The sequence below is a fragment of the Colletotrichum siamense genome (genome assembly GCF_013390195.1).
Source record: "Colletotrichum siamense strain Cg363 chromosome Unknown KSG_Cg363_contig09, whole genome shotgun sequence".
Classification (NCBI taxonomy): Eukaryota; Fungi; Ascomycota; class Sordariomycetes; order Glomerellales; family Glomerellaceae; genus Colletotrichum; species Colletotrichum siamense.
This window is the reverse complement of record NW_023501022.1, coordinates 512,780-532,948: the sequence shown is the minus strand read 5'-3', so window position 1 is coordinate 532,948 and position 20,169 is coordinate 512,780. Positions and strand designations below refer to the sequence as shown.

Sequence of the window (20,169 nt, the reverse complement as noted above, 5' to 3'; positions counted from 1 at the left end):
CGACGAGTGAAACGGCTGGGAGAAAATGCTGCCATGATAGAGGGTTCGTGGGACCAAGGTTGTAGAAAGAAGAGGAGTGGTATAAGAGCCAGGAAGCGAGAAACAGCCATGACAAGAGCATCGGCTAGCAGGGGCACGATGGAGGTTCTTCAGAGTTGATCCTTCGGGGCGGAGAACTGATCAAACTGATCTAGTCGCCGGCGTCAACGCCGCAGCTGCGGGCTCGGCTGCCCATCGGCGACGGAAGACTTCTTTCATCGCATGCGGCTGGCCCCCACCCATCATGTTGGGGATCACTTCCTCATCCTGCCTAGAAACCTGCAGATGAGCAACCCTTCAGAGTGACTTAATCTGCGTGGGATTAATGGGGATCCTGGCCTCGAGCCTAGAATCTTAGAGATCGGTGCTGTGGTGCTGGTGCTGGTGCTGATGTTGGTGCAAAGTAGGGATCTAGCAACAGGGCGCTGCGGGCGGCGTAGTTGAGAGCGAGAAGGGGTTGGTTTCCTCAAGCAATCATGGATCCTTGTCAGCGACGACGCAGGGAGAGGAGGCAGTGGAGTGATATCTGAAGACGGGCTTCCATTACTGTTGGTTGCTAAAGCACACAGCCACCGAGCCATGTGCGTGTTGGAGCAACAAATTGCACAATACTACCAAGCAAGACCCGAGACTCTGGCACCTGAACTTGACCGGGGTACGCTTCATGTACGCGAGCCTTGGTTCTGATCAATTCAAACGTGCCCTGGGCTGCATGCCCGCTCACCGCGACATGTCTGGCAGTTGCTGTATGCGTGTTGGGAGGTCATGCAGCCAACTCTCGCAAAGAAAGGAATTGCTAGGCGAATTGAGGCTGTGTATGTAGCTGGTCAACGAAATCGACACATCAAGTCACCCGCAGCGCAGGCAGCTCTTTAAACGTTTCTAAATTTGTCCGTGCTAGCCTTGGATGCGGGACTAATCAATCCTCATCATCATCCCAACGTTAAGCTTACCTTAGCTTCCGCGTAGAACCCTCCGTTTCGAGGCTGTTCGTCCGATCCTGTCATCAGACTCGGACTGCCGCTGTCATCAGATTTCGTCCAACGTTTGTCCGTCATCATGCGCTTCCTTTGGCCAGCCCCTGGCGCAAGCAATTGTGACAAGAAAATCAGCCATTTTCACATTACCTAATGTCATCTATCAAACCTTGCCCGCCCCAGGCATGTGCTCTTCGCCTCTTCGCCAGTCGCCGCCAGTCTGATTTGCCGGGCATCTGAAAAGTTCCGCCCATCGCATCATAAACAAAGAATCATAACCCCAAAATAGTTCGCCTCCTCGTTCTTATGCTCGTACTGTGCCTGCTCTCCTTGATCCTTGGCTGGCAATTCCCGACTTCTTTTGCGAGTTTCCACCAGGTCTTGCCAAGGTGTACTTGGCGAAAGCCCGAGCCAGGGCCTTCTTGCAGCTAATCTTTTGACTGCCAACAAAACTATCCACCGTCACGGCGATTGCCCTGTCAATGTCCTGCGCTGAGCAGTACTCTGACAGTCTCATTCTGCAAAAAGCTTCGCTGATGCGGATGATGGCTTCGAGATGGCGCACCTGATCAACAATTAGCAGAGATTCTGGTCGCCTATCGTGGGATACTTACTGTAATTGGGTACGCGCCAGTAGCAAGAGACTCTCTTCTCATGTCGGCAAATAAACGTGCGACCTTGTCCTCGTCCATGTGGTACAACTTGGGGCTGACACGCTCGCGTGCGTACAAGATGTACTTGCGGAGAAGTTCCTGAGGGATTTCGCCTTCCTTCTTCTGCGTCTCAGCTTGCGTGTCCTGCTTCTCGGATTCCTGCTCAACATCCATCGAGTCCGCGGCGGGTTGCGAGGATGCAGGGTGGCTGCGGCTGTGAGATCCGACAATGAAACGAGCGAGACGTTCGTCCTCCGAAGGCTCCACAGTGTCCCGAACCACACACAGAATGTCAAAACGAGAAAGAATTGGCTCAGTAAGCTCGACGTTGGCCGAGAAAGGGATGGTTGAGTTGTATCGCCCACCAATGGGGTTAGCTGCGGCAATGATGCCACACCGAGCTTGCAGAGTTGTGACAATACCGGCCTTTGAGATGGAGATGGTCTGTTGCTCCATGGCCTCGTGGATTGACGTACGGTCTTGGTCGTTCATCTTGTCAAACTCATCAATCAAGCAGGTGCCCTTGTCTGCCAATACAAGAGCACCGCCCTCAAGGGTCCACTCGGAAGTGATGGGATCCCGACGAACACTGGCTGTCAGACCGACGGCACTGGCTCCTTGGCCAGTCGCGAAAACTGCGCGATGTGCCGTCTTCTCAACATACTTGAGAACCTGGGACTTTGCGGTACCAGGGTCACCAAGAAGCAGAACGTTGATGTCGCCACGGACTTGATGGGCACCCCTTCCAACCTTAGCAACACCGCCAAACAGGGACAAGGCTACCGCTGTCTTGATATCTGTGTGACCGTATATGCTAGGGGCGATAGAGTTGATGATCTTATCGATGATAGCGGGGTCGCGAGAAAGCTTGCGAATTTCCTGCTCGTCTTCTTCCGTCATGCGGAACCCAGCCAGCTGATCGTGAGATTTGACGACGTTATTTGCTTCCAAAATGGTGGCAAACACAGGGAATCCGTTGCGGTTGTTCAGCTGGGCATCGTAGTTGTTTTGGTAAATCCCGGTGACCTCAATCTCCTCGCCAGGCTTGGCCTTGTCAATGAGATCCCATAGCAGGATGACCTCTCTATGACGAGGCAGACGGCCAGCTGGAACGGTGCCAGGAGACTCTTGGAGAGTGAGCTTCTGGTAGTTGCGGTAGACCGTCTTCTCCGAGTTGAGCGTGAAAGGACCGCGGGATTGGCAAGATTGGCAATATGAGATCTTGACCTCAACATTCGACTCCTGCTGGAATGGCCCCAGAGTAATACCGCACTTGGTACAATCGAACTTGATATACTTGAGCTGGGGGAAGACACCAGTTCGCTTGGTGACAACACCGCTGACCCTCACCAGGCAGTTCAAGTGAGATTGACGGAGCTGTCTCAGAGTGTAGTGAACAGGCAGGTCGAAGATGCGCACATGAATTTCCGAGTGGATGCGCTCGTAGTCGGGGTAATGCAGGAGAACGACATCCATGGCGACCTCGTCGAAGAGCTTCAGGACTTCTGCAGGAGCATTGGCCAAGTAGTAGGCCAGAAGTGCTTGAGAGGAGGAGAGATGGTCGTAAGAGACCTCAAGGGACTCGGCATTGACCTCACCGAGGGTGCGAATGCGGTTTCCGTAGACCGAAGAGCCGTGTTCGTCGGTATATTCCGTCAAGAAAGCCTTGAATTCTCTCTTGATGGTCCTTTGGACGTTCGGTTGTGAAACCCATTCGGTCAGACTAGCAGCCTTCGCATCTTGCAAAGCCTCGAGAGAAAGCTCCTCCTCCAGAATGTCGGCGTCCATATCCTCATCAGGGTCTTCGTCGTAGTGGTGACGGCGACGGCGGGGCTGGGCCGAGAGATCAATGTCACCTTCATCGTCTTCACCGGGAAGGAACGCGGCGGGGATGCGTTGGCGGCGGGCAACTTCTCTGTCTCTGCGGTTGAGCTGAGATTCGAGTCGTCTCCTTGCACCCAAATCCATGTCATCAAAGTCGCCGTCGTCGTCGATGTCGAGACCCTCGTAACGATCGTCTTCTTTGGCCCTGTAATCGCGCTCGAAACCCTCGCGGAAAAGGTCTACGTCGTCTTCGGCCATCTCGTCCATGTCGTCGAGGTCATCGAGGATCTCGGGGTCGTCCTCGATGTCCTCGTCATCGTCACCGCCATGAGCAACGAAGGGGGCAGGAGGAGATGAGGCCAAGGGGCTGGAGGGCGCTGCGATTGAGGATGTGCCATCGTCACCGTTTCCACGACCACGCTTGCGACTCGCCCGCTCTGGGACTCCTCTGTTGGCGGAGCTGTAGTTGCTTCGGAGGGGGGAACTGGATGTTGTGAGCCATGATTTTCTTCTTCCCCATGGCAACAGTGGAGCAACCACTCCCGGGGAGGCAACGGTGTCATAAAAAGCTCACCTCATATTTGCGATGTCACAGAACGCATTCGAATGTGCTGTTCTTCGCTGTAAAATGCACAAAAAAGCGTTGCGACAAGAGGAAACTGGGCAACGGTGAAGGAGAGGGGGGATTGCAGAGATGGGGAAGAGGGGGCAGGAACACTTGGAGTGCGAAATTAGTTTGGACCCAGTCGCGCCCCTGGAAGAAACGCGATCAGGGGCGAGCGCGTAAAGTGGCACCTTTCCTCATTTAGACGACGCGTAAATGGGTTGACAGTGCGGGCAGCTGCAAGGGATTGTCGCAGCGGACACCAGACGCTGAGCTCAGGTCCCGGGGTACGTATCTGACGTACCTACATAGTGCCTATCTTGCAGTTACAGGTTACCTCAGACCAACGCGACTTGCCTTACTTCCGTCTTGACAACACCACACTCCGAACTATATCTCCCATCTTCAATCCCAGGGAAAAGTCTGCCTGCGATCCGTCGATTTGGCTCATTACACTTGATTCCCTTTCGAATTGGCCGAAATGTCAATGGATCCGCCCCAGCCGCCAACCGCAGCATCATCCAGCGATGCTGCGGCCGTCGCTGATGCGCCTGCACATGCGCCAAAGGCTGCGCGCAGTGAGAGCTTCTCTTCGCAAAAGTCTAGCGACTCCCAGACCGCTGCTGAGTGCGTTCCTACCATCTACCTCGCGTATCAAAACATTGAAAACTGAGTATAATTCATAGGTTCATCCGAGACCAAATGCAGTTGGAGGCTGATGCGCGCGAAGCGCTCCCATACGTATGTCACGTCACTCAACCCGTAGCTGGGAAACAGCATGCCTAACTATACCTGCCTACAGAGCATTGAGAACTGCACCAAGATTTTGGGCTCGCTTCGACAGAGCGTTTTCGCCTGCCTTACTTGCAATCCTCCTCCGGCCAACCCGAAGGATCCCTATAATCCTGCTGGCGTCTGTTACGCCTGCTCTGTCCAATGCCACGGCGAACATACTCTCGTTGAAATCTTCACAAAGAGGGACTTCACTTGCGATTGCGGTACGACGCGATACCCTGCGACCAGCCCGTGTAGCCTGCGAGTCAACCCTACGACAAATACCAAAGGTGGAGTGCACTCTGAAGAGCCGGCCTCAAACAACCAGTACAACCAGAACTTTAGGAACAGATTCTGTGCATGCGAGTGCGACTACGATCCCTTTCAGCAGAAAGGCACCATGTTTCAGTGCCTAGGCCTGGGCACGGCTGAGACTGGTGGCTGTGGTGAAGACTGGTATCATCCCGGATGTCTAGTGGGTATGGGACCCGAATGGTTTGAGGGCATGAAGAAAGACACAAAGACCAAAATCGACGGAGGCGATCGTGAGAAGCCAGCATTGCCCACAATCTCCGAAGATGCGGAGCCTCAGCCAGCGACACAGGCAGCAGCAGCACCTGGTACTGGGGAGGAAGAAGAGGAAGACGACGACGACGATGTGCCGATGCCGCCCGGTTTCCCTGGAGAGGATGATTTCGAAGCTTTCCTCTGCTACAAATGCGTCAACGCCAACCCATGGATCAAGAAGTACGCTGGGGCCAAGGGCTTCCTGCCTGCCGTCTTCTCGCGCCAGAAGGCTCAAGAGAAGGTTCAAGAGGAGAAGGTTGAAGACGACAAAGTTCATGACGACAAGGCTCCAGATGCGGTAACGCAAGAGGCATCCAAGAAACGCAAGGCTGATGATGACGGCTCCGAATCTGATGTTAAGCGACTGAAGAGCGACCCTGAGGACACAGACGGCCAGCCCGACAATGTTAAGCCTGAAGTTAAGGAAGAGGCCAGCAAAACAACCACTGCTTGCAAGTGGGAAGCGTTGCCCTCGCCACCTGCAGAGGAGTTCTCGCTCTTCCTGAAGGAGGATTTCCGTGACCATCTCTGCAAGTGTTCGTCGTGCTACCCCAAGCTGGACCCGCATCCTCAGCTTCTTGAAGAGGAAGAGACGTACGAGCCACCCCTGTCCGACGGTGGCAATTCAGAGCACGGCGGTTCTACCAATGGCAGTGGAAGTCTTCTCGAGCGTGGCGAGAGCGCCCTGCGTAATGTAGATCGGGTTCGGGCCATTGAGGGCGTCATGGCCTACAACCACCTCAAGGATCAGCTTAAGCCGTTCTTCCAGAAGTTCGCTGAGAGCGGTCAGGCCATCGGCGCGGAAGACATCAAGTCCTACTTCGCTAAACTCAGGGGCGATGAGCAGGCTATCAAAGACGCAGGGGAGGCCGCCAATGGATCGAAGGATGATGATGATAGCCACCGACGTGAGCAAAGCGGTTACTGAACCGACAACTTCCTTCCTGGTAACAACACTATTGCATAGTCTTGAGCCCAGGCTTGTATAATATGGAATTCAGGGGGGGCATTTATCTGAACGAGGAGTTACTACGAGGCATGACGCACATTAATTTGACGGTAGCTCTGGCGCGGGCTTTAGTTGAGGCTTGGGATCCTTCCGGCTTCTGGTACACAAGACAATGAATTGGAGATGTACGCAGATGACCAAGCGCGCCGCATCACGCAGTCGTGGGACTCTGTGAACCTTGAACGTCTTGATGCTCGCGGCACTCCTTGACCACATGAATTACCAAATCACTCAGCTATCGACACCTGTCTTTCACGGGCAACGATGTCTAATCAGACCATGCTGGCTATCATACGAACAGTGACGTGTTGACCAGAAGGTATCTATCCATTGAGTACATTGAACGTCTCATCCACAACTGCGCCATGCGCGCAAGCAGAAGTATGGACCTTAAATTGAGTTCAGTCAAACTCATCCAGGTGTTTGAGAAGGGCCATGAACGCACAACCCAAATGAGCAAATGCTGATCACAAGACACTGTTGTTATCGCAAAGCCCCCAAGCTCAAGCCCATAAACCTTGGCAAGCCATGCGCCCCAAGATACCGAATGAAAGCTGCGATAGGATGATATGACGTTCATCATGACTTATGTATTATAATAAGAAGCAGATGAGTACTTGTCCTTTTTCTCAGGGCACAAGAAATATAAAGGCAAAAGCGTGGAATAGGCTTGCGTCTCTGGCTGCATATCGGTTAATGACATCAAGTGGCCAAAACATGGTTGACGAAGCTGTGACTGATAGTGACCATCACGGTCTCGCTCCTTCCATATATTGTCTAGATAAGCCGTCCGCATATCTTGACCAATACTGGGAAGAGGTTCTTTGAGGCCAGACCTGCCTTGCCGGAACCTTATGTGGCCCGCGTGAGTTCTCGACAAGTGTTGCCTTATCTGTGATTCGTTGGGCAAGGTAATCTACGAGGCGATGAATGATCACGCGCACCTTCCTCTATCGGGATGCAGCTTCCCCAGAGGTTCCCCTCAAAAGCCACGATGTTTGTAGCAATCAGGTCGTGTTTATAAACTCGGCCGACGTCCTCGTTGAACCTCTGTTCCCTTAATCTCTCTTTCACGTTTTCGATCGTTCATATCTCCGTTCTGGGCCCAACGATCGTTCTTGAACCTCACAACAAAACGTTATTGTTTTATCCCACCGAGTCGCCGGGTTTCCTCCCATCGCTCGTCTCATCCACCATATCATCAGAAGAGCCATGTCCTTCAATGACCCAGTATCGCCCTTGAAAAAGACGGCCAGCAACCTCGATAATGTCACCCACGCCACTCGTACGCCAAGCGGAGATGCCACCAATGCGCCCATTACCGCGGAGGGCGAGAAGTTGGAGCGAAACATTACCATTCGGCAGATGGTCTTCATAGCTCTTGGCGGCTCAATTGGAGCTGGTCTATTCGTGGGTTCCGGTGCTGCTCTAAGCTCTGGCGGTCCTCTGAACTTGGTTCTCAATTTTGCCCTTGTCGGCCTCGGCGTTGGCTGTACAATGGGCTGTCTCGGCGAGCTTGCAGGTGAGTTGAACGCTTCCCATTCTCCATCCTCTATACTGACGAGAAGCCACAGCTTCCTATCCTGTCGCTGGCGCATTCTACGACTACTCGAGGCGCATGATATCAGAGCCGTGGGGCTTTGCCATGGGGTGGAACTTCGTCTTCAACTGGCTCATTGTTTTCCCTTTTGAGCTCACTACGATCGCGGCTCAGATCAAGTACTGGGTTCCAGACTTGCAACCAGCCTATGTGATCACGCCGATTCTCTTTGCCCTAACGGGCTCGTCTTTTCTCGGATCTCGTTGGTTTGGCGAACTCGAGCATGCTTTCGGCATCGGTAAGGCACTCGCTATTGCCGTCTTTATCTTTGCAGCTATCTTCATCATTGCCGGCGCGGTGCCAACGGATCCTCGGTAAGCAGAAGTTTCCACGAGTTCAGGCCAACGGATGTTAACAAATTCTAGACACGGAACCGGAGCCGAGTATTGGGTCAACCCTGGTGCCGTGAAGAATGGCGTGGCTGGATTCTTCTTGGTCTTCCGCACTGCTGGCATGTCGTACGGAGGTACCGAACTTCTTGGACTGACGGCAGCCGAGTGCAAAAATCCGCAAAAAGCCTTACCACTGGCGACCAAGATTGTGTTTGCAAGGATCTTCTTTTTCTATATTGTCGCTCTTCTTCTCCTTGGTTTCGTGGTCCCTTCCAACGACCCAAATTTAGCCTCCACCGGTCATGGTGCCAAGTACAGCCCGTTCACGTTGGCTGCCCAGCTCGCCAACATCAAGCATCTTCCCGACTTTTTCAATGTTCTCATCGTAGTTGCATTGATATCAATGGCGAATGCTAGCATATTCGCCGCCAGTCGAGCCTTCCAAGCTCTCTGCGAGAAGGGAATGGGCCCCAAATGGGGTGCCAAAGTCAAGTGGGGTGTGCCGGTGTATGCCTTCTTGGTAACATTCTTAGTCGGCCTACTTGCCTTCGTCAACCTGGCCGAGGGCGGTGAAGCTATCTTCGACTGGCTGCTAAGTCTGTCGGGAGCCAGCAACTACTACACTTGGGCCTCGATTTGCTTCAGCCACATTCGCTTCCGCAGAGCATGGGCGGCCCAGGGCCACGACAAGGCCACCCTTTTGTGGCGAACACCTTTCGGTACCTGGGGGGCTTGGGTTGGCCTGCTTGTTTGCATCCTTGGTCTTCTGGCGAATGTCATTACCGCTGCGATGCCCGTCGGCGGCAAATACTCAGCCCAAGCCATTGTCCGCGACAACATTGGCACCGTCATTCCTCCGTGCCTTTACTTTGGATACCGCTTATACCAGCGCTTTATCCAGAAGGCCAAGAAGCCATTGCTCATTCCTCTGGAGGAGGTAGATTTGCGATACGGCCTTCGCCTTACTGCTGATAGGTCTGGCGCGGATCTAGAGCAGCCGACGCGTGTCCAAGTAGTCGAAAAGTGACATTGTTTGCGGGTAGGATTTAGGAGACCATTTAGTTGTTCGCGATTGGGGTACCGGAGTTTGACAGTCTTAAGTGTTCCCGCAGGGAAACCAAACGGAGTTTTCGTTTTGTGTAGCAGTACTGGTATAAACAGACTTTGGTGCATAATTATCACAAAGACGGTTCATTCGTTCCATAGTATTCGTGACAATGACCGCCAGGTGCATCGTAATGCATGATAAACGTGACTTGAGGTATAATGCGACCGCTCACCCTTGAGCGTTCCAGCTTCCCAGACCCAATCCCCAACGCCGTTTACTTTTTATTTGGAATAATTCACTGGCCCTGGTGTCGACAAAGCATTTCAAAAGATTCACCAAACCTCCTCAGTCTCATTGACCAGAAGAGCCTGTGCTTGAAGTCGCACTCGAGGGCCGCGGCGGGGGCACTGGCATGCCCATGGGAATCCCCAGATCTCTCTGCATCGGTACACCGCCCATCATGCTTGACTCGGGGGACTGGGGTCGTGAGTACTCGTCACCCATCTGCTGGCTTCCGGCGAGCTGGTCTTGGGCAGCCTTCTGCTCCAACTCCTTTAGACGCTCCTTCTCGGCGGGGTCAATGAGATCGTCGTCGTCACTCCAGCAAGGATCCTCATCGCCGACCTCAGGCATGGCCATCCGTTTCCAAAATCGCAGCTCCTGGCGCGCGGCAACATCCTCAACGCGCCGGTCCCACCTAGTCTCGTCCTCATCGTACTTGCGGCGGAACGTGCGCAGCAGCTCGTTGGCCTTGCCGGCGCGCTCTTGCATCTCCCAGATCTGCTCCCGCAACCTGCTGTTTTCAGCGCGTGCTTCGGCGAGCTGGGAGCGGTAGGATCGGTGCCACGCGGCAACGTCGGTGACGTGCTTCGCCTTGTATTCGTGGAATTGCTTGAGCATCGCGGCGAGTACAGTGGCGTATTGTGCGAGGAGGGTGGCATTGGCGTCTCGGCTGTACTTGGCCTTTTCGAGTGATTCGGACAGGATAGATATCAGCGTATCGAGGTTCTGTTCTTGAGCTGCGAGCGTTGAAAGTCAGCATCTTTGCGGAGCCCGTGGCCTGGGGAGAGCAAGCCCCTGGGTGTTCGTGCGTACCGTTGATGTCGTCGGCGGCATTGTGAATCAGATCATCGTTGTTTACGCCTTGAGTCCTTGCGCGGCTGCGTACCCTGCCGAGACCAGAGACAATATCCTCAGTCACGCGACGGTTCTCCGCGAGCTGCCGACTCAGCTCCTCGACCATGCCGTAGATGTAGTTCAGCTCGGCCTGCTGACCTGCCGGGGTGGGCACGCCGCCCATGCCAGCAGGCATGTTGCCGCCGTTCATTCCGTTCATGAGGACGAGCTGCTGGTATTGTGCGTGGGCGAGGGCTTGCTGGGCGGGTGTGAGGGGGCTCGGTGCGGCGTAAGATGGATTTGGCGGCGCCGGGTGGTACTGTGGTTGGGGCTGCTGTTGCTGTTGCTGGCGCGATATAGCGAATTGGAGCTGCGGCTGCTGATGTTGCTGTTGCTGCTGGGTTTGGTACTGCTGCTGACTGAAATGTTGGGCAGCTGGACTAGACGCGTTGGAGATCGGGTTGAGGGGGAGATCGCCAGTGGTTGATGGAGGAGCGGGAAAGTTCATGGCCATCAGTCTGGTGGTCGCAACTGGCAGGCAGCTGTGAGGTGTTCCGGACGTGAGCCGGGGACAAGAAGCGATGGACTGGCCTTTGGAGGTGGAGCTTGTCTGAGGTGGGTGAAGCGCTCGTTCGTGGAAGGTACCTTAATTACTCTAGAGATCCGTGCCGTTTTGGGTTTGGAGGTGTGGAGGGCGAAGGGGGTGTGTTGCTGCAGGACACGCTTTTTGGATGTGATATCGCTGTATCCGTGCGGGCGCTTAGGGAAGAGCGGCTAAACCAATGTGCAGCCGCATCTGTGCATAAATCCTGCTTTCGAGCTTGCATAAATTGGTTGATGCAACAACGACTGCACCTCTCGGCCAACAATAATACGGCATCTGGAAACAGTGGTGGACAAAGATAAAACTGGGAAGGAATCGATAACACAAACGGGATGATACTATAACAAGAGTTCGGCTTCTTCAATCCCCAGTCCTTATAGCCTTCCTTCCTTCACTCCATCTCTCCAATTTGACCGTAGCCGAGCTTCTGCCCGCCTTATTCACTTCTTCTGCAGGTGTCTGTTGAGGATTGACGCCTTGGGCGTTTCCTCGCCCATTTCGACATCTTCGTCCTCATCCTCGTCGTGGTTCTCTCCCAGGCCAGTCGCGACGGCATACTGCGAAAGAATCTCCCGCTCACGAGCAACATCTCTTCCGTAGAGGGAGTTAGTTCTGTCAAACTCTCCTCGGCCTCTCTTGGTAGGCGTTTGAGGAAGCTCGGCGCCGTGTGCAAAGACGAAAGTGTCCATAGGACGAACCCCAGCCTGCTCGGGTGGGCGCTGGGCGACTTTGAGGTTTCCCATTTGGCGACGGAGAGGGCGGAGGGAAGGCGAATCATCCTCCATTTCCATGGGATCATGAACGAACAGCTGATTTCCGGGGGCTGACATGGTAGGAGGAGCGGTCTTGACTGATTGGGGTCGGTCGGGAACACGCATCTCAAGACCACCTTCTATGGACTTTCCTGCCTTGCGCGGAGTGACGACCGGGGTGTCGGTTTGGCGCCACTCGGGGTTTGAGGGCATCTTGTTCTTCATGCCGAGAGCAAGATAGTACTTCGGGCTCGGCTCAAAGTCGAGAACAAGACCAGCGCCTGGACTTCCTTCGTCGCCTTCCAAAACAGATCGAGTCATCTCAGGGTTGTGGAGTCGAAGGGCTTTCGAAGTTCGAGGGGTTTCGCTGCCCGGCTGAGTACGCGTAGCCTTGGGAGTCGACTGGTCACCAAAAGTACCACGCGTGGTAGGGGTACCGAAGACGTCGGCGTCTTCATGAACAAATCCCTTGGGGACCCAGGTGTTGTTGCGGCTGCCTCGATGGAAAACTTCAGGGTTATTGTTGTTGGTGTTGCCGGCGCGGCCCTTGCGGGAGACAGGCTTGAGGATGCGGCGGCCAGTGACGGGGCAGTTAGTGCTGCTCTGCGTATTGAAGTCTGCGGCAGAGTCGCTGTCCGAGAATGGTGACGAGACATACTGCTGACGAGTCTCTGCAGCAATCATATCCTCTACGTTGTCATCTTCCGCCGTCTTCGCCATCTGAGCGCCGGCGGGCCACAGATTCCGACGGACTCCATCGCCACCATCGGTGCCTTCGGTGCTCATCTTGACAGGAATTTTTGCCGGTATCTGGGAAGCTCAACTGGGATTTAATTAGCATAGAGGGACCTCTCATCTTGAAGGTAGCTTACCTCTGGGAAAAAGGGGTTCCAAGGAGACGAAGGGCTTTGACACAAGTACAAGGCTCAACTTCAGGGGTTTCAAAAGCTGGCTGTGTGCTGGTGGCTTTTCTTGGCCAGATTGTGAACAAGAGGCAGAGAGATTGATGAGATGAAGCACGCAGAGATTGTTCTTCAGCTATGTTTCAGAGGAGCTCCTGCTGTCCAAGATATTCTGGTGCCATCTTGAGGTTGCGGGCGCTTCCCGGTCCAAGCTCACTGGCACCAAGACTTGATTATGTCGTCGGGTGAGTGCCTTCACGATCCATTGATATCGAGAAGGGTGATGCTTGGTTCAGCACGGAACATTCTCTACTAAAGGCAGTGACTGGATTCTCAGTTAGACCCCATATCGTCAAGTGAGTCTGGAGATCTAAGAATCCCTCAACTCCAGCTAGATAGCTTCAAAAGGTGGTTACATTGTGACAGGAATCATCAAGTGTTGCTGTCCAAGTCCTCGCTTAAGGCTGCGAGTGACCTACCAAATCTACAATGAGGAGTGACCATAGGTTCAGAGAGCAACTACTACTACAGCGCTTTCATTGATGACTAGCATGTTGGAGTCAAAGTAGTCTTTGACTTGGCAGGCACTTTCATTGGACTTCTCGTATCATGGAATAGGATGGAATAGAGACAACATGCTTCCAAAGGTTTCGGTAAACTATGTTCAACAATGGTATTCGTCTCGAAGGACTCAAAGCGAGCGCGAATCGAAGGTCATGAACTGCTATCTTGTCTCAGCAACTACCAAGCCAAGCACCCACGGTGGTCAATGTGGATGTCTCTAGTAATTAACCCGGCTGGTCAGTCATCGACAGGCGCCAGATCCGCCTGCAACTGGGTTTTCATCCACTCTAACCCTTCTGAGCATCAACCAAATGTGGATGCAGATGATCCTCCCGACAGTTTGGCCGGCGCGAACCCTCACTCGGCCGGTCACCGCATGGATGGTTGTCCGGGGTGCAGCTACGACATGACCACAGTCACTAACACGTCTACGATCCAGAACTTTTGGAGGCCAAGATGACATGAGCTTGCGGAGTCTCCGCGTTCTGAGCCGGGGCGATTTGAGGGTCACCGGCTCTGTTGCGGATGCGGGGTGATGCGGGGCAGTCGAGCTGTTGTCGTCGTCTCAGTGGTGTCCCCCGCCATCCGGTCAAGCCACCAGTCGGGCCGTTGGCTGCACCCGAACCGGGCCAAGGATCCAGGCCCCCCGGGAAAGAAATAAACGAAACGAAACACTGCTTTTTCTCCGCTTGACATCACCAATGGCAGCTCATCTTGCCCCCCTCCACCTCCCCCCTGCTGCATGGAACCACACTCAGTCTTCCCCGCCCCCAGCTATCCATCCCATCGGCCATTGCCATCTCCAACTTCTCCCGGTTTACGCATGCTACCTACGCGATGCACACTGCAGCTCATCGTCACGCTTGCTGATTTCTCCTAGGCTCGGAATGCGAGTGCGGGGAAAGATGCGAAAGCTGGCGGCCGGTCTTGAAATCTGACGGCACACGGCCCTACCTCGCTCCATTACTCGCTCACACCACTTGTCAATTAGACATTTTCACCAATTAACCTTAGTCCCCTGAATGCTAGCCCAACCTCCAGGGAGTCCTGGCCACCACAGATGAAGGTCCGGATGACGTTTTATGCGCCTGCCCCATGCTGCCGCAAGCTAATTGCGGCTTTCATTAGCGGGCATGTCCGTACGATGGAAAAGTGGTGAGGTAGCTTTGCGTCTACCCTGCAGTACGAGCTCTCGGGATGAACGGTTGGAAAGAGCTTTCTACCTCCCCAGCGGGGTTCACTTACCCTCCCTGCCGATGTAACTTCACCTAGAGCGATCTGCAAGCAACCACGAGTATAAAAGTTACCTCCCAGCCGGGTTCGCGTGTTCTCATACTTCTCGAGCCAAGCTCGCCAGCACCTTCGAAGCCCGAGATTCACCATGGCGAGACACCTCTCCATCTTTGCGCTGCTGACGACGGCAGTCTCAGCGGCTGTGATCCGACGAGACTACCCGAGCGACGATGCACTTGCGAAATGTCCCGGCTACCAGGCTTCGAATGTCCAGACATCTTCCAACGGCCTGACTGCCCAGCTTTCCCTCGCTGGAGAGCCGTGCGACGCCTACGGAACCGACCTGAAGGATCTGACACTGACTGTCGAATACCAGACTGGTAAGATAAAAGACAGCTCGTAACAGCCCTAGCCTTTGTCCGAGAATGCCTAACAGACTCTCCAGATACTCGCCTGCACGTCAAGATCCAGGATGCCAACAACACGGTGTATCAGGTGCCCGAGTCGGTGTTTCCCCGTCCCAGTGGCCCTGGGGTTGATGCGGCGCAGTCCAAGCTGCACTTCAACTACACGGAGAACCCCTTCGCCTTTTCGGTCAGCAGAACCGACACTGGCGAGGTCCTGTTCGACACTTCTGGCGCCAACATCGTTTTCGAGAGTCAATACCTTCGTCTGAGAACAAAGCTGCCCGACAACCCCAACCTATATGGCCTGGGCGAGCACTCAGACCCTTTCCGGTTGAACACGACAGATTATATCCGCACTCTCTGGTCTCAAGACTCCTACGGCATTCCATCAGGCGCAAACCTGTACGGAAACCATCCCGTCTACTATGAGCATCGCAAGACTGGCACACACGGAGTCTTCTTCCTCAACTCCAACGGCATGGATGTCTTCATCAACAAGACGGAAGAGTCCGGACAATACCTTCAGTACAACACTCTCGGTGGAGTCCTCGACTTTTACTTCGTTGCCGGACCCTCTCCTGTCGAAGTGACACAGCAATACGCCCAGGTTGCTGGGCTCCCTGCTATGATGCCATACTGGGGTTTCGGATTCCACCAATGTCGTTACGGCTACCGGGATGTTTTCGATGTCGCCGAGGTTGTTCACAACTACAGTGTCGCCGAGATCCCCTTGGAGACAATGTGGACTGACATTGATTACATGGATCGACGCAGGTAAGTCACGCTTGAAAAGAGATTACCTCGGTGTTGCTGACTTTCGAACCAGGGTCTTCTCTCTGGACCCCGACCGTTACCCTCTCGAAAAGATGCGACAGCTTGTCGACAAGCTGCACGAGAATGATCAACACTATATTGTTATGGTAGATCCTGCCGTGGCCTACCAACAATATGAGCCGATGCTCCGAGGTATCGAGGACAACATCTGGCTGTTGCGCAGCAATGGTTCAGTCTGGATCGGCGTCGTCTGGCCCGGTGTATCTGTTTTCCCCGATTGGTTCTCCGAGAACATTACCAAGTACTGGAACAACGAGTTCGCCACATTCTTCTCAGCCGAGAGCGGCGTCGATATCGATGCTCTCTGGATCGACATGAATGAGCCGTCCAACTTCCCGTGCTACTTCCCCTGTGACGACCCGTACGCATCTGCCGTTGGCTTCCCACCAGACCCGCCACCCGTCAGAGAAAACCCCCGTCCCTTGCCTGGCTGGCCGTGCGACTTCCAGCCACCGGGAACCACCAACTGCTCGAGTCAATCCAAGCGCTCAGATTTGGCCCAGAATGTATCACCAAGAACCTTGCCCTTCAGCGAGAAGTTCGAAAACCTCATTCTTGCCGAGCGACAAGAATCCGGTGACCAGAAAGGTCTGCCAGGAAGAGATCTCTTGTTCCCCAAGTACGCCATTCACAACAAGGCGGCATGGGATACAGAGTCAAACGCGGCTGCCGGCGGCATTTCGAACAAGACGGTCAACACAGACGTGATTCACCAGAACGGTCTGACAATGTATGACACTCACAACCTTTATGGGTCTATGATGTCGTCAGCCTCTCGCGTCGCCATGGAGGCTCGTCGCCCCGGCCTCCGTCCCCTCATTATCACTCGTTCTACCTTTGCCGGTGCCGGTGCTCATGTTGGACATTGGCTAGGTGACAACCTGTCCAACTGGTCTCTTTACCGCATCTCCATCTCCCAGCTCCTTCAGTTCGCCTCTGTTTACCAGGTACCCATGGTAGGCTCTGATGCTTGCGGATTCGGTGACAACACCAACGAGCAGCTATGCGCTCGTTGGGCTGCTCTGGCCGCTTTCTCAACCTTCTACCGCAACCACAATTCTCTTGACAGCATCTCTCAAGAATTCTACCTCTGGGACAGTGTCGCTGAGAGCGCCAGGAGAGCAATCTCCATCCGTTACCGCCTGCTCGACTACATCTACACGGCCGTTTACCAGCAGACAATCGATGGCACCCCGGTCATCAACCCTGTCTTTTATCTATACCCTCAGGATGAGAAGTCGTTTGGACTGGATCTTCAATACTTCTACGGCGATTCGATCCTGGTAGCACCCGTCACGGAGGAAAATTCCACGTCTGTTGATGTCTACTTCCCCGACGACGCATTCTACGACTGGTACACTCATGAGACCATCCAGGGCAAGGGCGAAGTCGTCTCTTTGACTGAGCAGAACTACACCACAATCCCGCTCTTCATCCGCGGCGGCTCCGTGCTGCCCCTGCGCGCCAATAGTGCCATGACGACCACTAAGCTCAGGGAAGAGAACTTCGAGCTTCTCATTGCCGTAAACAGGAATGGAACTGCCAAGGGCCAGCTGTATCTCGACGATGGCGTCAGCTTGGAGCAGTCTGGTATCACTCACGTCACATTCGATTACAAGGACGGCAAAGTTGCGGTTGATGGCGAGTTCGGCTACAGCACGCCGCTCAAGGTGTCCAAGATCACCTTCTTGGGTGGCGGACAGCAGAATGGAAAGAGGCGGGAGTCCATCATGACAATTGCAGTTGATAAGCCCTTGACCGGGCCGTTCGTGATTGAGATCAACTAGACCGATGTTCGGGTCTTAAATGGTGTACATCACCCTTTCCTAATGCATATACATAATTACGAAGAGGATTTCTTTCGCCTTGTAACTTCCCACTGCTACCTGTGACAAAGACTAGTTGACTGGTACAAAGATTCGGTCAATGTCCGCAACCCAAGATGAGTCGGTGCTAGCGATGGTGATGGTGTTGCTCGATCCCGAGTTGAGATTGCAGAACAAGGAGCTGCTTCCAGGAGTGTTGCCATCAGCAGTCGGCAGAAACGCAATGGTCTGTGAGACACCGTTGCAGGTCACCGTCGCCCATCGCTGACTAGAGTCGCCGTTGAGATGCTTGATCCTCACCGTGGTGCGACCGGTCGCCTGGGCGCTGACGCTCGAGAACTGAACCGTACCGCCGGCCGAGCCGCCAACATATCCGGCCGCGGCACTGCCGCTGCATCCCGTGCAGGAAATGCTCTTCGCGCCGCCCGATAGCGTGGCCGACTCGCCCTCATAGGAGGTCTCGGAAGGTCCGACTGCCCAGGTTCCCGCGGCGACGTTTGGCGTCCAGTTGACGCGGTCCGCGAGGGTGATGGTTGTGCCGGAGATGGTCAGCGGCAGCCAGATGTAGGTGCTGCGCATCAGGTTCGTGCTGACCCAGCGGTCGCCCATGTAGATGACCATGTCGCCGACGGGCAAGATGTAGGACGTCTGGCTGGTGAAGGTGTTGGAGCCTACAGGGGCGAAAGTTGCCCACGAAGACCAGGGGCCCGAGAGGGACGTGGCGTAACTGTAGACCTGCAACGAGTGAGACGAAGGACGATGTGTCGACGTAAAGGGGGAGAACAAACATTGTCGTTGGGGTTCCAGCCGGTGAGCTTGCTTCCAAACATGAAGTAGTAGCCATTGCGCTTGAGAATGGCGGGGGACTCGATGTTGGTGGTCCAGAGGTAGACGTTGCTTGTGACATTGAGGTAGTCGGAGGTGAGGGCGTCGATGCGCAGACCATTAGGCCGCTGTACAGCTCGTCAGATTTTATTTAGAAAAGAACAAGCATAGGGAGCCAAAATCTCACATCCTCAGTCAACAGATACGCGGATCCGTTGTCGTCCTGGAACAAGCCAATGTCGCGGCTCTCGAACCCCAGAGGCCGCCAACTGCTGATGTACGTGTACTTGCCGCATACGGTGTCCGAGGTGGCCACGCCGACCTTCGCCTCGCCGTAGTTGCTGCTGTCAATGTGCAGGTACATGACATACTTGCGCGTTGACGAGTTGTAGATGACCTTGGGCCGCTCGACGACGCGGTTGGGGCCCAGGTCGCCGCTGGCGGTGCGCGAGAGCAGGGCCCCGACGTAGGTCCATTCGACGAGGTTGGTCGAGGAGTAGCAGTTTACGTTCTGGAACGCCGAGCCTTCGGTCTTGTCCTCGCCAATCATGTAGTAAGTCGAGCCGACCTTGGTGATGCCAGCGCCGTGGGCTTGAATGTGCCGGCCGGTGTTTGTCTAGTTTCCAACCACAGTCAGTTTATCATTGTGACCAAGGGGGGAAGGACCCGAATCAAGCTGGGCATCATTACCGCAGTCCAAGTGCCGCCGGGAATGATCTGGAGCGTGGCCTTTGCAAGACCAGCTCCCGCAAGGAGAGAGGTGAGGCCGTGGAGCAGACGCATGGTGTGGCCGTGTAAGTCGGTTTAGATCAATGCTCTCTCTCTCTCGCTGCAATGCTGTATCGATCGTGGACGAGGTAGCAGAATCGCAAACCCTAACCAGAGAGGTTCCAATCGCCCAAACATCGCGCTACCTTGGGTTGTAGTTATAGTTTCCCATGCCTGGCAACAAACAATTGATCATTCTGCGCCATCGTCAGCTGCGGCCCTCGGCTCCGGCATCCCCACCTCACAATCCAATTCGCAACGCTCCCAAAAACCTTTCGTTCGTGCGCTTTCAGCCTGTAGACTAGACGGACAACCGGCTCCCTCGGCCGGAGAATTGGTGGTTCCTTCAATTGGAAGCTTGCGTCCTGGTCTTCGCCCCGAACGGTGTGAGTGGCCCGCCAATATCCAGGTGGAGGCTGTGGGTGTAGTGCTCATGTGTTCACCATCAACAGCCTTTCTGGGATACCAAAGCCGCTCCGAGGTTGCAGCCATTGAAGCACTATGTCATTAGCAAAAGGGTGGGCGAGTCGAGAGGCAGGCACAGGCACACATGCGCTAATCACACTTCCCCGCAACCCGGTGCGACGCTGGCGTGTCGATGCCATGTTTGTCCAATGATTCTTCGGCCCTGGCGGGCGTCGGCTGATCTACCGGCGGAGCATCACCGGGGTGCAGTACCGAATCCGGACCGGGTCTCAAAAGCTTGGTTCACGCGCGACCCCACAGCGTGCACGATGCTATTGCAGTGTTCCATGGCAACTTGTTTGATTCTTTCTCGACTTCCCTATTGTTTTTCTTTTAGTTATGTTCCTTATACCTGTCCCTGAAGAGGGGTTCTTTTTATTCCCTGCCATATTCCACTTGGTTTCCAAGTTGCTGCTCATGGCGAATCGAACCAGCTGTCTGGGGAC

The 20,169-nt window shown here is 54.5% G+C and overlaps 7 protein-coding genes across 7 annotated transcripts; 3 read left to right on the top strand and 4 right to left on the bottom strand.

The window, feature by feature from the left end:
* Positions 1–1,320: 1,320 nt before the first annotated feature.
* On the bottom strand, positions 1,321–4,072 carry mcm2 (DNA replication licensing factor mcm2; the record flags this gene model as incomplete). Its single annotated transcript, XM_036644762.1, has 3 exons — positions 1,321–1,581; positions 1,631–3,977; positions 4,068–4,072. 3 exons carry the CDS (start codon positions 4,070–4,072, stop codon positions 1,321–1,323), a joined length of 2,613 nt encoding a protein of 870 aa, XP_036489151.1.
* A 506-nt stretch (positions 4,073–4,578) lies between these two features.
* Positions 4,579–6,366, top strand: mlo2 (the record flags this gene model as incomplete). Its single annotated transcript, XM_036644761.1, has 3 exons — positions 4,579–4,724; positions 4,784–4,838; positions 4,900–6,366. The coding sequence occupies 3 exons, from the start codon at positions 4,579–4,581 to the stop codon at positions 6,364–6,366; spliced, it is 1,668 nt and encodes a 555-aa protein (XP_036489152.1).
* Positions 6,367–7,659: 1,293 nt separating this feature from the next.
* Positions 7,660–9,406, top strand: CGCS363_v012911 (putative amino-acid permease; the record flags this gene model as incomplete). Its single annotated transcript, XM_036644760.1, has 3 exons — positions 7,660–7,969; positions 8,022–8,361; positions 8,413–9,406. The coding sequence occupies 3 exons, from the start codon at positions 7,660–7,662 to the stop codon at positions 9,404–9,406; spliced, it is 1,644 nt and encodes a 547-aa protein (XP_036489153.1).
* A 372-nt stretch (positions 9,407–9,778) lies between these two features.
* On the bottom strand, positions 9,779–11,051 carry CGCS363_v012910 (uncharacterized protein; the record flags this gene model as incomplete). Its single annotated transcript, XM_036644759.1, has 2 exons — positions 9,779–10,446; positions 10,523–11,051. The coding sequence occupies 2 exons, from the start codon at positions 11,049–11,051 to the stop codon at positions 9,779–9,781; spliced, it is 1,197 nt and encodes a 398-aa protein (XP_036489154.1).
* Positions 11,052–11,587: 536 nt separating this feature from the next.
* CGCS363_v012909 (uncharacterized protein) lies at positions 11,588–12,685 on the bottom strand (the record flags this gene model as incomplete). Its single annotated transcript, XM_036644758.1, has 1 exon — positions 11,588–12,685. The coding sequence occupies one exon, from the start codon at positions 12,683–12,685 to the stop codon at positions 11,588–11,590; it is 1,098 nt and encodes a 365-aa protein (XP_036489735.1).
* A 2,061-nt stretch (positions 12,686–14,746) lies between these two features.
* On the top strand, positions 14,747–17,626 carry agdC (putative alpha/beta-glucosidase agdC; the record flags this gene model as incomplete). The annotated part of the gene is made up of 3 exons (XM_036644757.1): positions 14,747–14,978; positions 15,044–15,779; positions 15,832–17,626. The coding sequence occupies 3 exons, from the start codon at positions 14,747–14,749 to the stop codon at positions 17,624–17,626; spliced, it is 2,763 nt and encodes a 920-aa protein (XP_036489734.1).
* A 111-nt stretch (positions 17,627–17,737) lies between these two features.
* CGCS363_v012907 (uncharacterized protein) lies at positions 17,738–19,273 on the bottom strand (the record flags this gene model as incomplete). The annotated part of the gene is made up of 4 exons (XM_036644756.1): positions 17,738–18,400; positions 18,454–18,618; positions 18,678–19,106; positions 19,181–19,273. 4 exons carry the CDS (start codon positions 19,271–19,273, stop codon positions 17,738–17,740), a joined length of 1,350 nt encoding a protein of 449 aa, XP_036489824.1.
* Between the last annotated feature and the right edge of the window lie 896 nt (positions 19,274–20,169).